The sequence below is a fragment of the Eptatretus burgeri genome, chromosome 4 (genome assembly GCF_056783735.1).
Source record: "Eptatretus burgeri isolate ZD-2024b chromosome 4, Ebu_testis_v1, whole genome shotgun sequence".
NCBI lineage: Eukaryota > Metazoa > Chordata > Myxini > Myxiniformes > Myxinidae > Eptatretus > Eptatretus burgeri.
The window spans coordinates 93624143-93651859 of record NC_140964.1 but is presented as its reverse complement, the minus strand read 5'-3'; the positions used below and the strand labels follow the sequence as shown (position 1 = coordinate 93651859).

The following is a 27717-nucleotide window of genomic DNA, read 5'->3' as shown; positions in this document are numbered from 1 at the left end:
TACAAGATAATATTTTTTTACTATCATAATCAATAAACAGTTGCCGAATATCTTGTAGAATGGCAGACGAGATAGGTTTTGAAAATGGCGATTTTTATAACTTACGTGACCTCGTGACCTCGTCCCTGACCTTGAACCCGGACAAAAGTTATATCGTTGTGCAACACTCATCGACCTCTACCCACGTACTAAGTTTCACCAAGATCGGAAAGAAAAATTGTTGACGGACATACGGCCGGACGGACGGATGTACGAACATTTGGTCCGGCTTTATTAGGTCATCTCGATAGAGATGACCTAAAAAGTACTGATGCCTTTGGACCAGTACAAAGGCCAAGTTACAAATTCCCTCTGGGACGAGTTCACCTTCATTCAGCCTATTCTGAGTTTACAACGGGTGTGTGCTCACTGCTCAACCCAGACAGTCTCTCAATCTGATTAGTCTTAACTCACTGCCTCAATAACCCTCATCTGTTGGCAAAATTATCAACAAATGTCAAACCATGACAGCACTGTACCTTAGTTCAAGCTCTAAGAAGACAAATTCCTGGGCAGGCAGGAAGCAATTTGGATCCATGTGGCCACCCTCTCCACACATCCTTGCTGTGAAGACAAAAATAATAGAAAATACAATCACAGAAGACTTCAAATAATGCGAAGCATGAACCAGTATGAGCATACTGTGAGCAGTGGTGTACCAAAGCATCCAAAATTCTGGCGTACCAAAGTCTTCAGAGTCCTTCCATTCATTAACATTATTTCAGTGTTACCCTGGTTTCACAGGTCAAGTTAAAATTTCCCTCAAAGGTGCATAATACAATAGAATGGATGAAGGCACATGTTTGAAGGGCTGAGGAAAGGTTGTGCATACTGGCAAGCTGGGTAGGGAGATTGTGTGGGGGGATAAAAATTCCACCATTGTTGTACACATCGATATTTCTATATATCCCTTATTGGTTACAATATCATGAAAACGCCTCAATTTCATAAATGGGATCTTAACATCGTTTCCTCTTCACAGGGAACACTTTATGTAATCTATAACTTGATCAATAAAACATTGTGCTCCGTGCTCTTCACTTTACAATGCTTATACCATTGACATTTTAAGTAGACAAAAGGTTAACTTGAGTGTTAGTATTATTTTGTAAAAGGTGATGTTCCTCATTATAGCTAGAGAATGAAATAGGAAATTGTTACTGTGAGCAGTGGAATTTGTCTCGGCAACATTTTCCTGCCTTTACATCTTAACTATACATTTTCATGACACTCTGGTAAGTACTGCTTGTCAGTCATTCAATGGCTTCTTATATTACTGTACAGTACGCCATTATTTTCATTTAATTTTTTTACAATTCCAAACATAAAATGAAAGCAGTCATGAAAAAGGGAGAAAAAAAAATCGAAGCTCAAATTGTACAAACATCTGCCTTACATAATGCTGAACATACACTACATCCTGATGGGAAATCATTTTCAGCCGATCTGTTGCAATTGCTTTGGAGTGTGATCATAATCGATAGTGCTAGTGCAATAACTTTATAGCAATCGTAACAGCATCATTGCCGCACATGCAGTCTCATTGCACTGATAATACGATATTGTTGCAGTCATGGCCATAGGGGGTAAACGGGAGTAAGATAGACTCGACTAGACATTTAATAAACAAATGTCAAGAGAAAGTGCTTGGTTTTTGTGTAGAATGGTAGGACATGCATCGAAGCGTGGTTTATCAGGCACCCCCGGCTTTTGTAATGCGTCTCAAGCCCCCGGCATCATCTCCAACTAATCCTCTAAATTGTTCACCTTTGTAATCTGTCAATATATTTTCTTTGCAAATGGATACACCAGCAACTGCGAATCAAGCAAAGAGTAGAAACGTATGGGAGGAATTGAAGCTTCGAGAAGCACAGCACGTGGCCCAATCAGCGTACCTCGCTAGGCAAAGTCACTGGTTATAAAAGCTGTGTGGAGGGTGGGGGTGGGGGGACCTAAGAGAGTTAAAGTGCAAGTTGTTGATAGGCTTGGAACAGCAACGGTTGGAGCAGTATGCACCGTTGAGAGGTGTATGCTGTCACCGTACAGTCTGTTCTTTCTTTAAGATTTAATTATGATTGGTGATGGTTGCATGGTTTGCAGAAAAACACTGGAACTCTTGAAGCTAAGAAGGTAATACTGTTGCGAATCTGGAAACCAAGAGCACACAGACATCCAGGTTCCCATAGATCAGTTATATCGGTAAGTATGTGTTTTTAGATAGCTCCCGTCCCTTGTCTAATGGGTAAATAAATGTTCATGCGCTGTGAAGTTATTTTAATAGTCAGGTTTTCTTTTCGTTCATTTCTACACCCCCATCAACGCCAGCAACACCTTCACCTCACTCTGACGGATGCCATTATCCCCATGCATTCAATCACGTATGAGGGCGGAGTTCAAGGTGGAGCATTGCGGTGGCTCTCGACCAATCGGGATGCATCGAGTGACGTGACCGTCGCTCGGCCAATCGGACTTCCCCGACTGTGTGAGGGGCGGTCCATGTGATGTCACCACGCCACCTGGCCAATCGAAGGGCTTGCCGCCCGTTTTGGCCAGTGAGAGAGACGGCGAGATAGATGCGCACCATAACTGGCCAGTGACAGGGCGACGAGGGATTCTGCACAGAAGGCCATCCGGGGTGGAGATGCGGGGAGGGCGGAGACACTCCCCCTCCCCTCCGCGGGGGACGAGGAAATAAGAGCGCAGACGTCTGGTCCAAGGAGAGAGATGTTCCACAGTCCTCGTCGTCGTCAGTCCTGGTCGTTAGTAGTCCCCGTCGTCAGTAGTCGTTGATCAGTCGTCGTGAGTAGTCACCGCTCTGGTCGTCGTCCTCCTCATCCTTCTCCTCCGCATGATCGCGAGCTTGGCGATCACCTCGTCTCACCTCAGCTGGGTTCGGCTGCGCTGGTCCGTCCTTCGGTGACCGGAGCTCCGGGAAGGAGTGGACGCCCAGCCGCGCGCTAGTGGCCAGGTAGCCACTACCCTGATCTTCAGCCCGACTGTCCTCTGGGATGGAGGTCCAATGAAAGACCATTTGGTCCAATTGTTTTGGGTGTGTGCGTATGTGTGTTTGTGGCGCCAGTCAATAAGTAGTGAATTGTTTTAAGTGCTTGTGTTGTATAAAATTGCAACTCTTAATATTTGGGTTTGCTCTGCCATTACGTGCTTTCCTAAATCCCCACCTATTGTATAAATAAACCCCCCATTTGTTCAATGTTTGAGCTCGTTCCCGTCTATTCTTTCATTGACTGAGTGCGTCACGTGCTGGGGAATTAGCAGGCCACTACCGTAGCCATTGTAACGGGACAATCGGACCGACGGAACTCGGCGATCAAACCGCTCGGGTCGCACACGGAACGAGCATGCTAAGCAGCTCGTTCCGTACGGGTGCAGTCGAGGGTGTGAAGACTCAGTAGATCACCATGTGGTCTCTAGGTATTTTGAAGATTTGGCAAATAACCCTGTACCACGTGGTGGAAATATTGACCCTTCACGGTCCAAAAAAGGACCCGTACTCTTCGGACTTTTCCGAAGAAGTACGATCTGAATTCGGGGCGATCGGTTGAGCAGACTCTGCAGCTCCATCTTGCGGTCGTGCTCGCGGCCGACGCCCGGCCCCACAACAATACGACTTGCTGTTAAGTTTCCGGATTCAGGATAGAATAAGTCACAATAACCACAACAGCAAGAACAAGTGAAAAAAACAACTTGGAATGGGAGAAAAAGGAAGGAAGGAGAAAGGAGAGCAGAGGCATAAGGCTACGTTCCTTTGGGACTTACCTCTGGTGGCCAAACTTTGTTTCCAGTGATACCTTAGTTTTAATTCTGACATCCACAGTGAAGAGGAGATTGGTGGATTTTCTTTGTACGAATCTGTGATAATTCAATGATTGACCAATCGCTTTGCCACAATGGCTCAACTCTAAGCTGCTGTGCGCTGCTTCATGGAGGAAATTCAGCTCGCCTTCTCCTTTGAGGCATTCTTCTCCACTGAGCTTCTTTGGCCATTTGTTTGGCATGCCTGTTGGACAACGTTTCTTGTGTTAACTTGGCAGCTCCATTTTGTGTGATTCACACACCATTATGAGAAGGCGATCTGCATGCTGACCGGTGCCCACTTTCAGAGCTTATCATCCATGGAACATCTCCTAGTCTTCAATCAAATAGTCCCTTTTCAGCTTGGAGTTCCAGTCTTCATTACCAGTGGTACCGCTGTAAAGACTGAATCAGGTTCTCCTCTATGCTTCGGTGATTAGGGACTTTACCTTCCAAGGACTATTAAACGATTGCCTGTGTCAGCTTCACAATTTGCACACACCCTCCAGACTTTGACAAGAAAAACAGGGCCCTCCACCAACCTTTCACCCATTTATAACCGGCTGGGTTTAATGTGGGAACTGCTGGATTAAGCCGATTTTCAACGTCGAGAGTCGTGAGTTAATGTATAGCTGCATATTTTTTTTGTTGTATACGTAGTCGAGGCTCGTGGAAGAGCATTGTTGCATGTAAAGTTCATACTCATTTAATTTGGGATTATTGGGCAAGTGAGTATTGTGCTATATGGTTGACATATTAGGGATTATTAAATATTTCTGCTCACGTTAACCTTCTGTCTCCTGTCATTTCTTGGTTTCACTTCTAAAATAATACCAAGGCACATTGTTTGCCCTTACTTCTTTTCTGCTGTGATTCCCTCTGGGTTACCAGTGCATCAACTTGCAGTGCCCCGAGGTCGAAACATAAGGTACAGCACAGAAGTGGAGAGCAGGTCAAAGATCTGCGGCTGCCAATCATTGTGAGATCACGTGAGTGCGTTGGAGTGCATGTTTTAGCAGCCCGATGAATACAGCACCCAAGAGAGAGAATACAGCAACCATAGCCCATGGAGCCCAGAGAAGCCACAGTCTATCCTGCTTGAGCCAGCGCCACCATTACAATGCCACCCGTGCAAGTATCACTTCTGGAAAGGTTTTTCTATCTCGTGACTTCTTTCCCGTCTTAGGCCAACTCATGCACACCAAGTTATATCGCGTAAGCTGTCCGGAATATTGTGGCAGCAAAGGACATCGTGTTATATAGAGAATCACCATGTATAATTATTGCTTTTTTGTTCTTCCCACCGCTCCTCTTAAATAAAACCTGTTTCTCATATGACTGTAGTGTCGGTTTGGTACATGATAAGGACTTGGGAACGATACTCAATGACGCAATTAAAGTCCTTATCATTAGAAATTGGCAAGCCTGGTGTTGCCGTAGTGGTTAGGGTAGTGGCTTGGGATCCAAAAGGTCCTGAGTTCAAGCCCCGTTGACCGCTTGAATTAATACACACCAGGAGGTTGACTCAGCGTGTCATCCTTCCGAGGTCGGCGAAGTGAGTACCAGTGTACTGGGCCCGGTGTATGCTCCGGTTAGAATAGGTGTACCATATGCCTGTGTCGAAAGAGGCGACCAGGGTTGCGTCAGGAAGGGCATCCAGCATAAAACCTGTGCCAAATCATTATGCGGATCATAACGGATGATCCACTGTGGCGACCCCTAACGGGAGCAGCCGAAAGAAGAAGATCATTAGAAATTGGCACAGAACCCCCTGTTATTAGGGTCTAAACAGGGTGGTTTGTTAAGAGTATCGCTCAGTCTCTATCCTTTCGAAGTGAGAAGCGCATCGCCACAAGCAACAGACTTGGAGTTTCTGTGCATAAAAAACTAAAGTAAAGATATTCTCAGCTCTCCCAGCGGACGACGTCTGCGGCCAAATCACAATGATCGTGTGGAAGTAAAATAATTAATTCCATCTTGTGAAATATAAGCAAGGACATGTATGCTCTATGGATCACATGACTATCATAAAGCACTGGTGTTTCTGTATTGATCATGCTGAAACAAATATTTTTCATATTGAGATATGTTCTTTGTCCACAAATTATGTAATAATTTCTCTTTATTTGCTTTAAAATGCATTTAAGCAATATGGAAGTGTGGAATCTCTTGTAAAGCATTGGCTAAAGTGACTGTAACCATATAAGGAATGGTTCGCCAGGAAACATCGTCTGCAAAGGCACCGAGACAGTCAAGATAAAGATGAAATTGTCTGCAGGATAATTATGCTAATCAGCTCTCCCACAATGACAAAGTCAGAAGCTCATTGCATTTGCAAATAAGGGCTGCTCATGGTGTGGGTTGCTCATGGTAATGACTTTGCTTGCTCAGAACTCACTGTCAGGCCATGAGTAAATGGAATACAATCTCTGTTCAATATACTGTGGTCTTGTTAATTCCAGAGAACTGTAATATATCTTATAAAACCTTTGGATCATTATGAAACGTGCTCTCCTGAGTGCACCAGTAAAATGTTCAATACCATCACTGTACACTCAAAGTGAATATTTCAAACCATATGATTATAATAATAACCAATATAATAATAACGAATATATAATCCCCGTACAGGCCCAAGCACATCTGGGCCAGGTAAGGGATATTGTTGTTACTCCGTGCTAAGGTAAAGGAAATATGTACCCAACTGTTGTGTTTGCTGCTCTGATACTTTAAAATATAGTTGATAATGGATCATTGCATACTGAAGGTTGTTTTATAAATGAAGAGATATAGTATTGTTACGGCTGTGGAAATTCGCATTCCACCATAAAGGGTCCTCAGGTGAGATATATCGGTAAGTTCATGTGTAGTGAGCCCAAACCTGTTGTTTAGAGGGAATATATGTGATCCATCCGGGCTGCAACTCTTTGAGATAGTCATTTTTCTTTTGCTGTCGTTAATTTGGTGCAAGAACAACAACGAACATCGCTACAACCAACATCTCAATGATCACGCCATTCACTACACGACGCCAACAATCACGCCATTCACACCACGACAACACCTTCCACAACTACGCTACCACATCTTCGCCACTCGCCATTCAACGAGCACCGTGCGGTCACGATCTTGGCGGGATGGATGAAAGGAGCGGAGTGGCAGCAGCAACCAGGGTGCGAAGGGGCATCTCCCACCCAAAGCTCCCGCTTGAATATCTTCCGCCGGATTTTCCCTTATGCTTTTCCCGCGCTTTGGCATGGGGGAGGTACGATTTGAGCCAGAGGTCAAATGTGAAAAAAGGTGGGGGCCTGATTTTGGGGGAATAATTCCCTCGCCCTGAGCAAAAACTGACTTTCCTCGTCCCCGCACGGGGCGGGGAGGGGGGAACGAGAGGGCACGCCCCTTTTTGGGAAGCTTTCAGGTGGAGGCGGTGGAGCCAGAAACGGGGCGGGGCGAAGGGCGGAGCCCCGCCCTACAAAAGGCGTGGGCTCTTGGTTGGTTCAGTCGGTTGTCGTGGGTGTGGAGAGTCCTTGCTCTTGGTTCAGTCGGTTGTCGAGGGGTGGAGAGTCCTTGCTCTTGGTTGGTTCGGTCGATTGTCCAGAGTTGTGGGCGTGAAGGTCGACGATAACGTCGTTCCCTTGTCCCTGTTCCCTTATCCCTGAAGGGGAATTGTGGAGAGTTGTGGTGATTGCTCCTGGTCGGAGGTTCTGTTCGTTCGTCCCTGGCGGGCGGACGACACGTGCAGGCGTGAGGCATGAGCACAGTGGACCACGTCGGAGGGACTCGGAGTTACGGTCGCCAAGGACTCGACGCGTTAAGGGAAATCGCGACTTCCTTTTCTTTTGGGGTTTTGTGTAAATGTCTGTGGGTGGTGCCAGTCTTGAAAGGTAGAACTGTTATAAGTGTAGCCGTGTAAATCACATTCGGTTGTAGATCTGCTTGCTTTTATTGTGTTTTCTTGCTTGACTGTAATATACGTGCCTTCCGTGCTTCCGTAATAAATGTGCTGGTCCAATTGTTCCCCGTTTCGCTGCGTCCTTTCCTTTGTTTGAATCTCCATCTTGCATCACGTAAGAGATTAATAGTGGGTTGAAAACACCCGGTAACTAATCTGAACCGTCAAGGTCGACGATAACTCCGCTCGGTTATCCCTGTAGTACGGAACGAGCCGCTTAAGCGGTTCGTGTCCGGAGTCGACCTGTGGTGTGGTACAACTCCTCGGTACGCTGTCCGCGCGGGTACTTAGGTAAATCGACCATTCGGCGATCGGACCCTATTTCGCGCGGGTAGAATGCGGACTGAGTTGTGAGGTTAAACCCCCACCCGTGACTGGCTCCTGGCGGTAGTTCCCGGAGGGTCACGACTGAATTGTCCGTTCCGGTGGGCGACGCGGTCGCCATTCGAGTCAAGTGGCCGATCGCAAGCCGGACGGGCCAGAATTCGTAACATTGGCGTCAGGTCGTGGGATACGAACTCATCCCCCTCCTCGTAACATTGGTGTCCGGGAGTGAGATTCAAATCCACCCCGCCTCCAAGCTAAATTCACGGGGAACGGACCAGGGGTGTGCGAAGCAACCCCCCCCCCCCGTTCCCCCCAAATTACGAGCGAGCCAAATTTAATCTGCTTACGTGAAATAAGATGGCATTTCAAGGCGAGCGGGTGCTGGGGGTATTAGATATGTCTTTTAATGTAGAATCCATGGCCCGGGATGGTACCTCTTGTATTTTGAATCCGTGGGGGAGTTCAGCCTATTCTGAGCACGAACTTTGCCGGCAAACGGAGTCACAAGATGGCAGCGCGGCCGTACTTCAGCGCGGCACGAGGCGTGAGCGAGCGGTTATTTATGGCATGGCGAACGGCACGACACGAGGTGAGTGTTTTCAGCCACCGCGTCAAACCACGTGGTCATGGCAGGCGGACATTGCCGGGCTTCGGAAACAATGGGAGGAAGGATGGAAAACCGAGCTCGAAAAGAAACAAAAGGAGCACGATTTGGAATTAAAACATCTAAAGGAAAAAAATATTAGAAAAGTCAAGACAGTTCGAAGAACTACAGGGAGAAAGGAGGAAAGTCGAGCGGAGTACCTATGAGTTAAAAAGAGAAAGGAGCGAACTTGAGCGAGAGGTAGAAAAACGCAATCGGAAAAGAGAAAGCTTGGAACAGTAGATAGAAAGAGGAAAGGAACGGCAGGAAGAACTAAAAGAATCCAATAGGAAAATGACCGAATTTTGGAAGGAAGCATGCAAAATTGGTGATGAGGCCAGAAGGGAAAGACGGAAAAAAGTTTTGGAGTTACAGGAACTTGAAGACAAAGAGACGGAATTACAAGATTTGCTGGGGACGTTGAGGGAGGAATTATGGGAAAAGCTTCTGAGTTACAGAAACACCGAAACAAAGAGCCGGAATTAACGGAAACAACGGAAACGAGTTGAGGATGGTGAGAGAAGAAAGAACAAGGACGGAGAATGAAACGTTAAGGAGCCACACTGTACAGATCGAACAGCTGGAAGCGAAGGCCAGATTAAAGAATGAGATGCAAGAAAGAGTAATGATGGAAGAACGAATGAGACAGGAGAAGGAAGTCAGCCAACTGAAGGAAATAACGAGATTGCAGAATGAGGAACAAGGAAGACAGTGGAATAGGAAATACAAAGAACAAGGAATGAGACCAGGAGAAAGAAATCAGTCAGTTGAAAGAAATGACGAGATTGCAGAATGAGATGCATGAAAGAGTAATGAAGGAAGAACGAATGAAGCAGGAAGGAGAAATCAGGAGATTGAAGGACACGAGATTGGAGAGGGAAGAACGAGAGGAACAATGGGATAGAAAACAAAAGGAACATGAAGCCGAGGTTGACCAATTGGAAGAAAAGGTAAAGCTGGAGTGCGAGGAGATAGACAAAGAACAGCGAATGAAACACAAAAGGGAAATTAACCAAAAGATGAAAACCATGAAACTGGAGAAGGAAGGACAGGAGAGGAAACAATGAAGAGTAGTGAGAGAGCAGCAAATGAAACACAGGAAGGAAATGAGCCAATTGAAAGAAACGATGAGATTGGAAAATGAAGAGCAAGAGAAACTGTGGGGTAGAAAACAAGAACAATGCGAGTTTGAAATTGAACAACTAAAACGGAGAGCAAGATTGGAGTCAACGAAGATTGAGGAGCTCCGGAGGGAGAACGAACAGCTAATGGGGCTCAGAGAGGAAGAACGACTCAGATGGGAAGGAAAAAGGAGCCAGAAAGAAATAGAAAAAATAGAGAAGAGACTGCACGATAAGGACAGGGTTGGGGATGAGCACACACACATTGAGGTAGTGGAGGACCATGGGGGGGTGGAGGGGGGGAGCTGGCGGACTGTTTAGGGACCCGGTGCGAGCAGCTGGATAGCCTCCTTCGGGAACGGAGGGAGACGCTATTCTCCCTTGAAGCTGGTCACGACCAGGTGAATTCGGTCGTGTCGAGCGAGTTAGAGGGGACGAGTGCTGTGGACAGGTGCACGTGCAGCTTGGGGGTATAGAGGCCCCGGGAACCCTTGTGGGGACACGAATCCCCAGTGCGATTGTCCCGGTGTTTGTGGAGCCGAGGTGCGTGCTTCCCAGCACGCCGTGTGTGGATGAGGGACCGCGTGTGAGTGTCACCGCGTGTGAGTGAAAGGGTCTGTGTGAGGGAGACCGTGTGTGTGAGAGAGCGGTATGTAAGGGAGATGACGGTCAGCAAGCGGGAGCACGCAGCTGTGTCTCCCGGTGTGAGTGTAATGGAGTGGTGTGTGAGCATCGTAACACGCAGGTGTGCGTGGGTGGAATGAAGGCGACGACGGCGACAGAGAGACGAGGGCCGAGTAGCGGCCATAGCTGTAATGGGGACCGTGCCGGGTTTACCCAGCAGCGAGCGCGAGGTCTGTGCTGTGGTACACACGAGGCCGCCACGTGCGCGCTTGCGGGAGTGAAACCCGGTCCGGAAACGCCAGCGGTGAATGTTGCCGATCCCGTGGACGGACAAAGGTGAGGCAGGATTATGGATTTGGACCGGACGGGTTCTCCACGCGAGCGTGTGTGAAGCTCCAACGGGCAGAGCACATGTGTTTGCGTGGGGAACTCCTCGAAACGCGAGGCTTGTTTTTTTGAAGGCGCAGGGTGACGTCATGGCGGCACGTGGGGTTGGAATCCGGCAAGAAGGTGAATCCCTGCCGCATGGTGCCGTCCAAGAGGGACGAGGGATGCGAACAGCTGCCATGACGTCACACCAAAGGTGTGCGGCTGTGAATTGCCGCGCTGCTTGCGAGTTGCCGTGCTGGTGCTGAGCAATAAAAAAAAAAAAGAAAAAAAGCAAGCCTCGCTTCGGGTGAACAGGATTCCCTAGGCAAGGGGTGGAAGACCCCCTTGGCCGGGCACAGGATATAACTAGTTTGGGGGAAGGGTTAGTGATAGCAAGACCGGCTCCATGGGGCAGGGGTAAGTCCTCATGGGGCCCATGGAATGGATTAGTTAGAGGGATTGTAGTCAGATTTAGGTTGGGAAAATGATTTTTGGATTTTGAGGACAGTGGCAGACTGTGAGTGTGTAGTGGGGACGTAGCTTAGCTACGTAGTGTTAAATGGAATGTGCTAGTAATTTAAGGGATGACGTGGGAGCACGAGGTAGTTAGGGGAAGTAGTGAGCAGGATGGCAGAGTTCGGCGATGTGTGAGAGTTGAAGAGTGAAGTGGAAAAAGTACATGATGAGTGAGTGAGGCCAGCGAGCCTGTGTGAATGGAGTGATTGTGGAATGCATGGTGCAATGAGTGATTGGGGGGAGGAGTGACTCCCACCCAAGGGACCCCGGGGGTCAGTGTAGACTGAGTTAGTGGGTCAGTTAAATTGACAAAATGGAGGTCGTTTTGCTGTTGGTGAGAATGTAGGCTCGATACACGCTTGGAGGGGTGCAGGAGCTCTGTTGACGGGCTGGGAGCGTGGCTACGAAAGGTATCGCATCGCTGAGTGGATATCCCAAGCACCAGGCTAGTCGGCCGCGGTAGGCCAAGGGCCCATGGGGGGCCAGGATAGCGTAGTGGGCATGGGTGCGCCCGCATGATGCGGAGGCCCGGGGCGCCATTGGCCGCGTGGGCAGTGTCGTGGGCACGGGTGACCCTCGGAAAGGGGCCTGGGAAGCCAGCCTGCCACGTGAGCGTATCAGGGGAGTCGCCATGGAGGGCACTCCCCGGTGTTTAGGGAGCTGGTAGGCTCGGAGGCAGTGTAGTGCCCGGGGGTGCCATAGCTGGAGAATCGGCAGAGGGTAGTGCCTGCCAAGGGAGCCACGCGTCCCAGCCACGAAACCGTGTGAGGGCACGGGCAGAAAATTGGGGGGCAAGGCCCAAAATTGTGAGGACACCAACACAGGCGACGGGAATCTTGGTCGTTAGAACCGATAGTTTAAGCGAGAGGCGCTTGTTGAATGCCCAGGGGTAGTTCAAAAGTTAAATGGATAGGGTGGATAGGAAGTGTACCCCTCCGCACCATCCATCCCTTCGCTCTCATTGTGGGCCGCTGGACCCACTTTGGGTTAGATCGCTGAAATCTGAGGAGGCCATCCTGACGCTTGAGTTGGGCCTCGACACAGGACGCTAGCTCTCCCTTATTCCCCTCCGGGAAGGGAACGTAGGGGTTGGGAGTAGGCAAGGTGACGAGATAGGTTAGCCGAACAGAGACAATAAAGGGGGTTAGGGGACGAATTTATAGTGGAAAGTAAAAATAAAACAAAAAAATTAATTGGGGATAAATTGGGTTTTACAAATTAAGGGAGTGGGTAGGTACAGTGACAAGCAAAGGCGATAGGTGGGAGGGGGACCGTAGGTAGGTCCGAGCCCGCCTTCCAAGTGGCCAACACCACCGCACTCCCTCCACTGAAAGGCAAAGGCTGGCCCACTTCATCGGCTGGCTGTTTGCTTCAAGGCCTGTGCCGGTCGACCGTCTGCCGGCTGTTTTTACTACAAGGCCTGTGCGGGTCAGCTTCACGGCCAGCTGTGTTTGCTGCAGCGGCCCTGTTTTGCCATGCCTTGCCTGTCCACCTTTGCCATGCCATGCCAACTGCCCACGTTCACCAGCCCCTGTTCTGTTTTGATCCCCCCCCGTTCATTTCCATGTGCGCTGGGATCGTCACCAAGTTGCAAGGACTGCACTGTTGGCAGCTACAACATGGGCCTGCAGTGGTGGCCCGTGCGACGGTTCACCTTTGACTTTTACCTTTTTCCTGCAGAGTCCATAGATCCTGGGCCATGGTTTAGTGTAAAATTTGTGAGGTGTTAAGATGTATTGTATATGAGTGCGCCCCAGGCATGTCAGTCTTAGCGCTGGCATTGTATTTAAGTCGTCCGTATGAGTGTTTGTTAGTAAGTTACTCAGCCCTCAGGTTATTTATTTTGGGGACACGAATACACTGAATGTCGCACTCAGGGATCCAAAGGTAAAACGTATTGGGGAGAACTACACATGATGGCACACGAGAATTTGACGACTCGGGACGAGTCTGTAAAAAAGGGGAGGGGGTAGTGTTACGGCTGTGGAAATTTGCATTACACCATAAAGGGTCCTCAGGTGAGATATATCAGAAAGTTCATGTGTAGTTAGCCCAAATCCGTTGTTTAGAGGGAATATATGTGATCCGTCTGGGCTGCGACTCTGAGATAGTAGTTTTTCTTTTGCTGTCGTTAATTTGGTGCAAGAACAACAACGAACATCGCCACAACCAACATCTCAACGATCATGCCATTCACTACAGGACGCCAATAATCACGCCATTCACACCACGACGCCACCTTCCACAACTACACTACCACATCTTCGCCACTCGCCATTCAAACGAGCACCGTGCGGTCACGATCTCCGCGGGACGGATGAAAGGAGCGGAGTGGCAGCAGCAACCAGGGTGCGAAGGGGCATCTCCCGCCCGAAGCTCCCGCTTGAATATCTTCCGCCGGATTTTCCCTTCTGTTTTTCCCGCGCTTTGGCATGGGGGAGGTGCGATTTGAGCCAGAGGTCAAAGGTGAAAAAAGGTGGGGGCCTGATTTTGGGGGAATAATTCCCTGGCCCCGAGCCAAAACTGACTTTCCTCGTCCACCGCACGGCGTCGGGAGGGGGGAACGAGAGGGCACGCCCATTTTTGGGAAGCTTTCAGAAGGGAGGTGGAGCCATAAACGGGGCGAGGCGAAGGGCAGAGCCCCGCCCTACAAAAGGCGTGGGCTCTTGGTTGGTTCAGTCGGTTGTCGTGGGTGTGGAGAGTCCTTGCTCTTGGTTCGGTCAGTTGGCGAGGGGTGGAAAGTCCTTGCTCTTGGTTCGGTCAGTTGGCGAGGGGTGGAGAGTCCTTGCTCTTGGTTGGTTCGGTCGATTGTCGAGAGTTGTGGGCGTGAAGGTCGACGATAACGTCGTTCCCTTGTCCCTGTTCCCTTGTCCCTGAAGGGGAATTGTGGAGAGTTGTGGTGATTGCTCCTGGTCGGCGGTTCTGTTCATTCGTCCCTGTTGGGCGGACGACATGTGCAGGCGCGAGGCACGAGCACAGTGGACCACGCCGGAGGGACTCGGAGTTACGGTCGCCAAGGACTCGATGCGCTAAGGGAAGTCACGACTTCCTTTTCTTTTGGGGTTTTGTGTAAATGTCTGTGGGTGGCGCCAGTCTTGAAAAGTAGAACTGTTATAAGTGTTGCTGTGTTAATCATATTCGGTTGTAGATCTGCTTGCTTTTATTGTGTTTTCTTGCTTGACTGTAATATACGTGCCTTCCGTGCTTCTGTAATAAATGTGCTGGTCCAATTGTTCCCCGTTTCGCTGCGTCCTTTCCTTTGTTTGAATCTCCATCTTGCATCACGTAAGGGATTAATAGTGGGTTGAAAACACCCGGTAACTAATCTGAACCGTCAAGGTCGACGATAACTCCGCTCGGTTATCCCTGTAGTACGGAACGAGCCGCTTAAGCGTTTCGTGTCCGGAGTCAACCTGTGGCGTGGTAAAACTCCTTGGTACGCTATCCATGCGGGTACTTTGGTAAATCGACCATTCGGCGATCGGACCCTATTTCGCGCGGGTAGAATGCGGACCGAGTTGTGGTGAGGTTAAACCCCCACCCGTGACTGGCTCCTGGCATTAGTTCCCGGAGGGTCACGACTGAATTGTCCGTTCCGGTGGGCGACGCGGTCGCCATTCGAGTCAAGCGGCCGATCGCATGCCGGACGGGCCCGAATTCGCAACAGTATGTTTGTTCACGATGTAACAATATCATCATGTATGTTTCACTTGGTTGGCAAATTGGGTAGAACTACTTTGTCTGGTGCCGATAAGTCGGGCCCCCAAAAGGCATTGCAGTCTCATTAACTCTAGTGTCCCATTCAACTGTAAAAATTGTGCAAACACGAAGCTCATTAACTCTGCTTTCCCATTGTCCTCTTATTTTGATTGTAAAGCAGGAGTCTCATCGAAATGCTGAGGTCATGGACCTCTGATTGTTCTGCAAAGCTGTGCAAACCAGATGCTCAATCAGCATGCTGAGATAAATGCTCATCATTGTCTATGTAAATGAAGGTTTTCTGTGCATGCACGCCCTGAAGGAAGACACATTCTTTCACAGCGCCATCTGCTTTAATTACGCACAAGATTGTTTTCTCTTTGCTTAAAGGACCTCGTGTGCAAACATCGCTTTCTTGTAGAGTCAGAGATCTGATTGGACTCTTGAAACAAGATTTTCTCTCCACATATTGTTGTGGGCCGGGGTTCGGTGGCGATAAACGACCACGAGGTGGAGCAATGGAGTAGTCTCCCACCGAACACCCGGAATTTAGGTTGTTACTCTCGGATAAGTCCGAAAGGTCACGGGTCCCTTAGCGGACCGTAGTCGCCAATATTTTGACGGCGTGGGATAGGGTTAATTGCCTAATTTCAATATACCTAAGTACCCACGTCGTCAAATTACCGGAGAAATCACACCCTCGGCCGACTTTGTCTGAACCGAGTAGCTATCACCGACCGGAAGTTACCAAAGTCGCGCCGGACCCAATAACAACTTACCGGCCCAAACGGCCTCACTAATTCTCAATACGCACAGTGCTGGACCAATGGGAAAAAGCACAGAAAACGAGCTGGTACATTTAAGATGGGGGTATATTTATAACCAATAATCGGGGAGGGGAGCACACAAAGAGCAGAGTTATCACGAATAAAAGAAATACAATTTACAAGGAATGAAAAGCACTTTACAGTTTCTACTTACAGGAGGGTGCCACACACACACACACACACACACACACACACACACACACACACACACACACACACACACACACACACACACACACACACACACACACAGGACCTCGTGGGTCTATTTTCAGTCCTCAGTCCAGGAGAGAAAGGCGAGCCGGGGTACCTTCCCACCTCATGCGGTCACACCGACTCCAAACCACCACGGTGGGCCTCAAACCCACGATCCGAAGTCCATGGCCCACAATCGAGGCCAAGTCGCCACGACTGCAGACCGCGCGAACCATGACCACCACTGTTCGGTCACCACCACCACGGTGAGCCACCGCAAAGGACCGCAGACCGCTCGAACCACAACCACCACTGTCTGCCGTCCTGTCGTTTTTTTACCACCACTCTCTTGAGGTCCGAGTGATTTCTTATTTTGGCATGCTGGCCTCCCATTGGCTGGGCGTGCATGCGATGCTCGCCCTTGGTGAAATGGGCAGAGGAAACACTCCATGCCCTTTTTTGGAGTGGGGCTCCTATCTGAGGCGATGGAAGTCCCGCCCACGTCTGTGCTCGGCATTCATGCGCGTGAGGAAAGGCCGATGGTGGCAGGAGCGTAGGAGGGATGTTGTTGTTGTAGTTGATGTATAAAAACCTAACTCAAAAAATAACTCGTAGCGCACACACGAAATTCCCATTTGACAGAAGGAGGGATTCTAACTATAGACACATACTTATCGAAATAACTAAGCTTAGGTACTGCTGTCTGTTTGTGTGCAAATGGCTGCCAGATTCGAAACAATATACGCGTTTTTATAGAATAAACGATATGTTAAACAATAAAGGGTTTTCTCTTTTGGGGAAATCTCCAGCACAATTGGCAGCCTCAGAAATCAGATAAACAACACCAAGGATGATCTGCTAAATTGATGACCGTCCGGGTGGAAGATTTGACCTTTCCACTGTGAGATTCGGACCCCAGTTCCATTCGTGTCACAGTTATGTGATCATACTCAATAGTGCTAATGCAATTACTTCATACCAATCTTAACAGCATCATTTCATTGTCATCACATGTATGGTCTCTCCTTGCACTGGTAATATGATATGAATCACAATAAGCCCTTTAGCATTGCTCCATTTGATGTACAAAGCTTTGGTTCAGCCACATGAAATGTGTGTTATAAAAGCATACCCTATTGACACTGTCAAGTGGTTTTACGTATTTATTCCTCCTCTGCGTGGCTATTGTAACATGTAATTCGTGCATTTTGTGCAGCATCACTGTGGGAGATGACGCAAGTCAGTGGCAGATTCCTAAGAGTGCCTTTATTCATCAGTTTTGGAACCAACAACAATACCCCCCCCACCCCATCGCTGCCAGCATTATCAATACAAAAGTAGACATAAAATTGTGATCTGCCACCAAGGAATGAGTTGGAAATGAACGGAGTGTTTTTATCAGCATAGGCTAAAATGCAAGTGAAATTTGAAATGGGAATTTTTTGCTTTTTGCTGTTAGACCTTCTATCTGCACAAGGTTTATTACTATACATATATAACCTTAAGTTATGGTTTGATTTAAAGAGGGTAATGGCAAAACGTTCAGTCGATTGAAAAGCAAACGAGAAGATGATCACGTTTTGTTACAATTCTGTTTTCTACATCGATGTATAGCGAGAATGCAGACACCATCTTGAATCAATAAAGCAGTTTCTTCCTCTTCTGCTTCTTCTTCTTCATTTGTATGTTTTACAAGTCTGTCGGGTAGCATCATTGGCTGAGGGTGCAGCTGTGCCACTGATGCAATTCCCTCTGCTGGTTAGAGCAGGAATTTTTAATTTGGCTAGAGTGCCGGCAATAGCTCACTTACTCATCGCGAAGGCCACCGTAGAATCTTTAACGTCCACCAATGAATGCTGGCAGACGAGAAACCCATTTCACTTATTTTCGAGGGACGACAAACACATTGATGAAATGCTCTGTCGGTGAAACACTGAGACGACAGTTTATAGCTGGGTCTGGATTCAAACCCAGGCGAGACAGCTTAGACGCGAGTGTGCATACCTCTAGGCTAGTGTTTCCCAAACTATGGGTCGTGACCCAAACGTGGGTCGCGACGGGTCCAAAAATGGGTCGCGAGGACCCCGGCCAAATTTTTTTTTTTTTAATAAATCAAGCGGGTAAAAGGCAATCGTGCAAACGCCGCATCGTAGGACAGTGCCGTTTGGTACCGTTCTACTCGATAATTCAGGCCGAGGTGCAGCGACACTTCCGTTTCTACCTACTCTTGCCGTTCAGTACTTTGTACCCGCCCAAAACGGTTAACTGCAGGCCAATCATTTCGCCAGCTCACCTTTCCAATTACTCACTCTCTCTGCAACTGAAGTAATTTAGTGAGGTGACAAACTCAGTCCGGTCACTTCACATTGGCTGACCGACAAGTCAAGACGCTGTTTTGTCTGATCTACCTTGCTGGCTGGACTGCGCAGCGCAGTTATCTGCTCCACATTGTGTTGCGTGTTTTGTGTCAGTTAGCCTTGACACTGACTCCACTGACTGATCTAGTCGCCTATTTCGTTTTTCAGGATGGCAAAGCGTTCCTACAAGCAAGCATTTTTGGATGTGGGCTTCACTTCTATCAGTGATCATGGTTCTGTGAAGCCACAATGTGTCTTGTGCTTCGAAGTGCTGTCCAACGAATCGCTGAAGGAAAACAAACTGAAGAGGCATCTGGCGATGAAGCACGCGGAGCACATCAACAAGGATCGTGAGTTTTTTGAGCGCCGAGAAGCAGCTCTGAAGCGGAGCTGGTTTGAGCCGGCGACGAATCCAGCGCTTTTGGCCGCCAAGCAAGCGACGCTGGCATCCTACCTCGTCGCGCAGCGCATCGCAAGGAAGATGAAGCCGCACACGATCGGCGAACAGCTCGTCAAGCCCGCAGCCATGGACATGGCCAGACTCGTCTGCGGCGACGATGCGGCCAAGAAAATGCAGTCCATCTCGCTATCCGACAACACGATTCGCAGCCGTATCGTCGACCTTTCGCTAAAATATAAAGGACCAGGTGGTGGCCCGCATGAAGAAGGCGGAAAAATGGAGCTACCAACTCGATGAGTCGACGGATGTCGGAAACGATGCCCAGCTCATGATTTTCGGGAGGTATGAGGGTGAGGCGGACCTCGAGGAAGAATTTATATTCTGCACGCCAATGAAAACGACGACAACTCGCGCCGATATCTTCAACGTCGTGGACAACTTCCAACAAGAAAGCCTGAGCTGGGAAAAGTGTGTTAGCCTGTGCACCGACGGCGCTCCCGCGATGCTTGGTGTTCGACAGGGATTCACTGCGCGAGTCAAGTAAGTCAATCCGAACGTCGGAATTTTCCACTGCCTTTTGCATCGCGAGAACCTTGCTGCGCAACAACTTTTGGCAGTGATGCAGGAAGTTGTCGCTGTTGTCAACTTCGTCAAAGCCAGCGCCGTGAACTCTCGCCTGTTCAAGAAGATGTGTATTGACTTCGGGTCTGAATTCCAACATCTCCTCTTCTACTCCAGTGTGAGATGGCTCTCCCGCGGCAAGGTCCTGCGTCGTGTAGTGGAGCTACGAACAGAGCTGCAGATATTCCTCAACGAGAACCATCTTCGCCATGCCATCCAGTTCCACGAGAAGCCCTGGATGCTCAAAGTCTGCTACCTCAACGACGCCTTCGCCTCAGTGAACGAACTGAACACATCCATGCAAGGCAGGGATCAAAACATCATCACGCTCTCCGAGAAACTGTCGGCCTTCAAGGAAAAGCTGCTGCTCTGGAAGGAGAAACTGGAGCGTGGAAGAACAGCGGCGTTTTCGTCATTGAACGAGTACTTGGAGGAGTGGGAGGACAATGAGATTGGAGCGCTCGATGCGATCAAGCCCATCCTGGTGAACCATTTGGAGAACCTGATCACCGAGTTCGATCGCTACATCTCGGGCAGAGATCTGGCGTCCCAGCACTGGATCAGGAATCCGTTCCAGGTTAAGGTTGGCGACCTGTCTGAGGATGTCCATGGACTGCAGGAAGAGTTCATCGAGCTGCATCACGACGAGTTCCATCGACAACTCTACGCCAAAGCATCACTTGGAGAGTTCTGGACTGCGGTCAAGAAAGAAAAGCCCATAATCGGCGTCGAAGTCATGAATGTTCTGCTCCCGTTTGTGACCACGTATCTGTGCGAGCAAAGCCTTTCGGCGCTGAGGGTCATCAAAACCAAGGCGCGCAATCGCCTCGACCCCGGCCACGACATGCGCATTGCGCTCAGCAAGATCGAGCCCCGCATCGAAGACATCATGCAGACGAAGCTGCAATTACACTTCTCACACTAATATAGTATGTATTAGCGCTGGTTGTCTGATTTTATTTTATTATGTTTCATGGAAAAAGACGCTGATTGAAGCTTGGGTCGCGAGATTTTCACCACACCCGGATTTGGGTCGCGCTCAAAAAAGTTTGGGAAGCACTGCTCTAGGCCATCCTGTTAGCCATAAAAGCAGTTTCATGAATACTCAGAGAGGTTCAACCAATATAAGTGCTGGAAATATAATACGTAAATAGACCTTGTTGCTCGAGATGACATCAGCACTCCCGAACAGCGATTGCTGATTTGCCATCAGTGGTCAAGTGGTACAGAACATTATTGCTTCGATAAAAGGTTGAGCCACTGTGTGAGGATTGCGAAGCTTTTGCCTCGAGGGGGTTGAGGGGAGAAATGGTGTGCTGAGAAATGGTATGGATTGATCGTCAATTACTTTGTTGATCCTCTGCCACCTACCAGGAAAAGTTGGAATGATGGGAGCGGCATTGGCAAAATGCCCCCATATTAATTAGGGAAATGCTCCGACCTGCGATACCAACATAAATGGGCCTGTGAAGTTTATCAGCAAGGAATAGGATGGCAATGGAGCATCTTACAATCCAAAATAATTATTTATTTTCAATTTAACGATCAGAAGCAAAAAAATTCAAAATCTTTGAGATGAAATGGAGTGAAATACATGATTCATGTAATGGCAGGAATTGAAAGAAAATCTGCAGTTATGCCAAATAGTTCATAATAATTAGTTTGAGATTACAGTACACACAAACTGTCTGACAGGATAGTGCAGAGGAAACACAATTACCTTACAGCTGTCTAGCCTGGGTACGAGTCTCAGCACGACTTTAAGACGTTGGATTGGTGCTACGCAGACAGGGTGCCGGATCAAAAAGTGTCGCCGTCCCATGGATGTCCCGTTGTGCTCGTATTCGCTGGTTGATAATAAAGATCCCACAGTGTCTTTTGCGAAGTGTAAATGAGTCATCACCGGGACCACAAATTCGAAATTCCTGCTTCCTTCAGACAAGCAACCTATCCAGGATTAATTATAGCCTTGAAGAGTTTCACGACGTATGAAATGGTTTGTCAAGATTGGTGTGGAAGAATTTGACTGGCCTGCACTGAGCCCTGACCTCAACACCATCGAACACCTTTGGGATGATTTGGAACGCCGACTGCGAGCCAGACCTAATGGCCCAACATCAGTGCCTGACCTCACTAATGCTCTTGTGGCTGAATGGAAGCAAATCCCCAAAGCAAAGTTCCAACATCTAATGGAAAGCCATCCCAGAAGCGTGGAGGGTGTTATAGCAGCAAAGGAGGGATCAACTCCGTATTAATGCCCATGATTTTGGAATGAGATGTTGGACGAGCAGGTGTCCACATACTTTTGGCCATGTAGTGTACTTTGCTTGTCACCAGCCTCTCCACAGCGATTCACTGAGGTGAAGCAGATCTCGTGTGGTGAAGTGCAGATTATATTTTTACAGATATGATAATGCAATGATGCATATGGCAGGCAAAGAGTCCCAACTAAGCAGTTGCAACACTTGGGGGCAAACTCGTGTTAATGGCAGGAATGTGCAGTGCATGATAATGTTTCACTTTAAGTGATATGATAGTTAAAGCGGTATTTGTGACAAGTAGTGTGAAAGCAAGATATTAATATGATACCAGGCAATTAAAAGATGTCCCAGTAACTACACGTGCTGAAGGTGATGGCAGATATGCAGAAGTGAAAATGGTGAGAAGATAAGTACTGTGTCGTATCATGCTCACAGTAAATAAATTTAAAATTTGGATTCTAAAGGCATAAAATAATCCAACTGAGGCCTGTTAACATGAAAAGTTGATTACATGCATTGTTACCACACAGAAAGTAGATTACTCATATTGGAAATAGTTTCATTTTTATCATTCGCAAATAACCCCATAATAGTTGGCTGCAGACAGTTGTTGGATCCTTATGAATGATGCTTTCTTATTGAATAGTGGGTGGCAGGATTATGTTAACGACACTCGAGCCCAAGGATAGCCATGCCACATATAAAACATACCCATCAGAGATAGGGAATTCCCTGCCATTGAAAAGTTTAGGGCATATTTCACGATAACATCGCTTTTCAAGATGGCTGCCTGGTGGCCATATTGAATGTCCAACGGGGCAGAAATTCAATAGAAACCTACTTCGTCCCATTACCTACCTTCCCAGCAAGTTTCGTTGGAAAGGAAAAAAATTTAGGGCCTATTTCGTGATAATGTCATTTTTCAAGATGGCTGCCTGGCGGCCATGTTGGATGTTCGACATGGCCGAAATTCAATAGCAACCTACTTCGTTCCGTTACCTACATTTCCAGCAAGTTTCATCAGAAAATAAAAAAATTAGAGCCTATATCACGATAACGTCGTTTTTTTCAACATGGCTACCGGGCGGCCATATTGGATGTCCGAGCGGGCCGAAACCATGTTGGAAAAAGTTCCCCAGGGGTGAGGAACGTAGTAACCAAAAATAATTGAAATCAGATAAGCGGTTTTCCATTTATTACAAAAAACTTTTTTTTCAAGATGACCGCCCCAGTCGGCCATCGTGGATCCGGCCATGCCCAAAATCAATAGGGTTCTTCCTTTTCAGGTGGTACATGTGTGACGCAAATTTCAAATCGATATGGCGTACAGTATATGAGTTATCGCACTCACAGCTATAAATGTTGACGCCCAGCCAGCCGGACGGACGACCCGGGTGACAACAATATCCCCCTTCCGCCACGCGGCGGGGTCTAAAAATTGTCAAAAGAACAAGTTTATCTCCCAGTTTAAGTTTATCAGTTTAAAAGTAGGGAATACTTTTTATCTAGGCATGGCATCAGCAAGTAAAAGGAAGAATAGTAGAAAGAAAAGGAAAAGTTATAACTCTTAATCCTTTTTTTTTTGTATACAGTCAAGGCTCGTGGAAGAGCTCGTCCACTGAATGGATGAAGACTTAAGAGGACAAAAGGAACGGGAGAGACAGATGGGACATCAACAGTGGAGTTGAAGGGGGAGGCCTGGACAACCAATGGGAGTGGAGAGGAATTGGGGGGGGGGAGGCCTGGACAACCAATGGGATGGAGAGGAATTGGGGGGGGGGGAGGCAGGAAAGGATGTGTGGGGTGGATAAGATGGATATAGAAGGAAAATACATTTGATTCCCAAATAAAGACACATTTCAGATCCCAGGAAACAGTATGAATCCAAAACAGAAACCTTCTGCGAAAACAGATGATGTACGAGGAACAGATATGTTGCCTTGAGCCATTATCATCGTGGAAAGGCAGGGCAGACAAACCAACTTTAAACATACCTACAATGTCATTCCTCATAGTGTCAGGGATCAGAAATGCTTGCTGGCTATCAGGCGAGATGTATCGAGAGAATATTCCCATCGCCTCCCTCTGAAGATCTGAATGAAATGTCAGATGAAAAGGAGGGATTGGTTAAGGATGCTGTCTAAGTACAGACGTTTACAGTTAAATGGCCAACATTGGTAATTTATGCAAAAGACTCGAGGAAATTTTGAAATTAAAATTATCTTAATGGAAAATTAGTTGGATGTTACTTAAAGAATGATATGTACCCAAGCATAGATATTCGTAAAATTAAAAACCTACTTTCATTTACACCAAATATGGTTCAGGTTAATAGTAAATGAGCTGTCAGCATATTCAATGAAGATGGTTGAAATATAATAATAAATGAAATTATATATATATATATATATATATATATATATATATATATATATATATATATATATATATATATATATATATATATATATATATATATATATTTTCTAACCACATTTGGTGGCTTTAACGGTTAGAGCATTTGCTCTGAGTCTGGGGGGTCAGCGGTTCAAACCCGATCCCAGCAGTCATACCAAACACTAAAAATGGTACACACTGATTTGTTGCCTCACACCAAGAATTTAAAATGGATAGAGCACATTAAAAAAAAAAACGTAGGTTGGTAACAATTGAACAGGCTCGATAGGCCTAATGGCCTCCTCTAGAGTTGAAGTTCCTTGAAAGGGAACTCGTATTATAACAAGCAATCCTTTTTAACTTTGGGGATGTTATGGCAAATAAAACTATTTTAAGGCTTGAAGAATTACTCTTCCAACATTAAACCTCTTGCTTCCTAAAGACCCTGTCACACCTTGACGATTTAGCCAGCGTGTACAGGACGTATGCAAAATTTGGCTAAAACGCTGGCACACGTCGAATACGTTATGGGTAAGTTTGTATACGTTAAGAGCACGCTGGCATACGTCGTATTACGCTGGCTTTTTTCGTAGTACGCTGGCATACGTTGTAGTATGCCGAGGTGTTAGACAAATTTTCCATGCTTGAAATTTTTCGACGTATGCCAGCGTATGACTCACACGTTCCGCATAACGCCGGCCATAAGTTGTAGGCACGTTACGCGATCGTTGACACACGTCGACACACGTTACTTGTAAGTTAGTCATAAGTCGAAACACGTTGAGGTAATGTTTAGCGTACCCGAAACTTATTTCTAACCTATGAGTAAAGGGTTGTAGGCACGTTACGCGATCGTTGACACACGTTACTTGTAAGTCACTCATAAGTCGAAACACGTCAAGGTAATGGTTAGGGTCAGCGTTCCAGACTCCCTGGTTTTTTTTTTTGTTTTTTGTTTTTCTTCTTCGGTATGACGGTGATGTTGACACTTCGATTTATAGCGCGGTTATAATTTTATATAATTAAGAGGCTGCCGCTCAACGATTTAAATCATAACCACACGAGAAATCGAAGTGTCAACATCACCGTCATACCGAAGAAAAAACAAACAAACAAAAAAAAAAAAACAGGGAGTCTGGAACACTGACGCTAACCATTACCTCGACGTGTTTCGACTTATGAGTAACGTACAAGTAACATGTGTCGACGTGTGTCAACGATCGCATAGCGTGGCTACAACTTATGCCAGCGTATGTGGAACGTGTGTTATACGTCGAGTACGTCGAGAAATTTTCAACATGCTGAAAATTTCTCCACGTACTCGGCGTATGACGACGTATGCCAGAAAACTACGACGTATGCCAGCGTGCTCTTAACGTATACAAAACTTACCCATAACGTATTCGACGTGTGCCAGCTTGGTTCGGCAAACTTTTCATACGTAGGCATACGCTGGCTAAAACGTCAAGGTGTGACAGCGGCTTCACAGTTCGATGTCTAGTGCGGTTATGATTTGAATCGTTGAGCCGCAGCCTATGAATAACCTATGCCACGTGATCGTCGGCGATACGCTGCCGCGCACTATGCACAAGTTAGACTATCGTTGGGCATAGGTTGTGAATGCCGCCAACACGCTCAGCATTCGTTGGTACAAGTTATCTATATGTGATTAAAACGTTCTGTGTACGTTACTAATACGTTATGCATACGTCCAACACGTTATTATACGCCCAAAACCTTTTAAAAAACATCAATAGTTCAGTGTACGCCAGCGTTTTACATACATTTTGAGACCTTTCCATACGCTGGCTAAAACGTCAAGGTGTGACAGCCCCTTAACCCCAGCATTTCTTCACCAATTATTCCTTAGAATATTCACTTACTTTTCATGATGACATCTGAGCTTCGTTCAACCTGATTTGGTGCCGCAAGCCTCTCATACACAGTGCCACCACACCCTTCCACATGGGAATCAAATGTACTGTCGCGCTTTCTGCTGGTCAATTTTTGTCCAGAAACAGTCAATAAACTCCCTCCATCACTCTCGAGCTGCAGCCTTGAATGCACTTCCATTCCAACCACATCTCTGTCTGACGTGTCGACAGGCATCCTGCCATCTGTCAATGGGACACAGCAGCTTTGAGCCCCTTTGATGGCAGAGTTGGGCTTTTTCCATGACCTGTGATCACAGCTTGGTGAACACCAACTCTCTGGCTCTGCATTAACATCGGCCTTTGATTGCTGTCCAACCAATGAAGTAAGCTTGACGGCATTGAGTGAGCGGGTGCGAAAATGAACCCAAGCGGCTTGGCGAAAGGTTTCGGCCTCGAGCCAAAAATGAGCCAACCTGGAACCCACTCTTGCTTGCTTGCCCCCCGAGTCAAGGTGTGCTAGGAAATACAAACGGGCCGATTGGTCCACAAGCACGCGGGCCAGTGTGCGGCATAGACGGGGCTGATGTTCAGCCCCAGGCGAGGTCGGTGCAGGGGTAACAGATACATGACCTGTGAGTGGGTGATAAAAATAGACATTTCAGATTCAAGGAAACGGTACGAACCCAAATTATAACTACCCGAGAAGTGTTTTGTGCGAGGTTTGACATGGGCATATGATGCACAGTACCAAGATCACCGAAGTGATGTTCTTCAGTGAAAGTGGGACCCCGATTCAGGCTCCTCACTCTACCTCCAACCCCCTCCATCTCCCCAGAAATAGCATTGAGTGCATCTCGACTTGGGGATGGCGTTCGCTGTAACATGTGATTCCGCGTAGGCAAGGTCTTGCGCGCAATACCAGTCACACCCACTGTGGCTGAAAAACAAGAACGAGGAATTAAAAAAAAAAATGAAATATTGATGTTCCTCGCATAGAGTAGGCCTAGTAATGGAATAAAGGCTATGGAAAAACAGTATAAGCAGAGAACAGAGAAGAGGCAAAAACTAAACAAACATCCTTGTTCACTTCTGTGGCAGCCACTTTGTGCCTTGCAAGTTAACCACTCTGGCAAGATGACTGTATGGCACATCCAAGCAGGAAATCTATATGTGATTAACAACAATAATAATTAAAACAAAACATGCAATTTCTTACAATCATCCTGGAACAGATTTTCTTCACGTGTAAAATCAATATTGTGCAAAGTAAGAGCAATTATTTTTTTTAAACAAGTAAAAAAAAAGACATAAAATGTCAGAGCTCCCGTTGTTTTTGTAATTTTGCTGGATGGAGTTCAAGGGCAAGTCCACATTTATGTACAACAAAAATGGCTACCAATCTACCAGTCGGCCATCTGTGATCAGATCAAAAAACAAAGTGAGGGGCACGTGTAATATGGCATCATGTACTGTGAATGTGCCACATTTGAACAAAATTGGACCATCCATGTATGAGAAATGGTTGGGGACACATTTTTGTAAAAAAAATGGCCACCAGTCGGCCATCTTGAATCTGATCTCGAAGAAAAAAAAAAACATGACATGCTTATATAAGCCATCATTTTTTATTTGTGTGCCAAGTTTGAACAACATCGGTAAATGCATATCAGAGAAATGGT

General features: G+C 47.1%; 2 protein-coding genes across 2 annotated transcripts in view; one reads left to right on the top strand and one right to left on the bottom strand.

Moving 5' to 3' along the window:
• The window catches only part of LOC147028690 (uncharacterized), a 188611-nt gene that overhangs the window by 36273 nt on the left and 124621 nt on the right, over positions 1-27717 (top strand). The window lies entirely within an intron of this gene.
• Positions 482-27204, bottom strand: LOC147028693 (A-kinase anchor protein 10, mitochondrial-like). Its single transcript, XM_085879367.1, has 4 exons — positions 26787-27204; positions 26048-26668; positions 23762-23860; positions 482-603 (listed from the first exon to the last, which is right to left on the bottom strand). The coding sequence occupies exons 1-4, from the start codon at positions 27187-27189 to the stop codon at positions 497-499; spliced, it is 1230 nt and encodes a 409-aa protein (XP_085735493.1). The 5' UTR covers positions 27190-27204; the 3' UTR covers positions 482-496.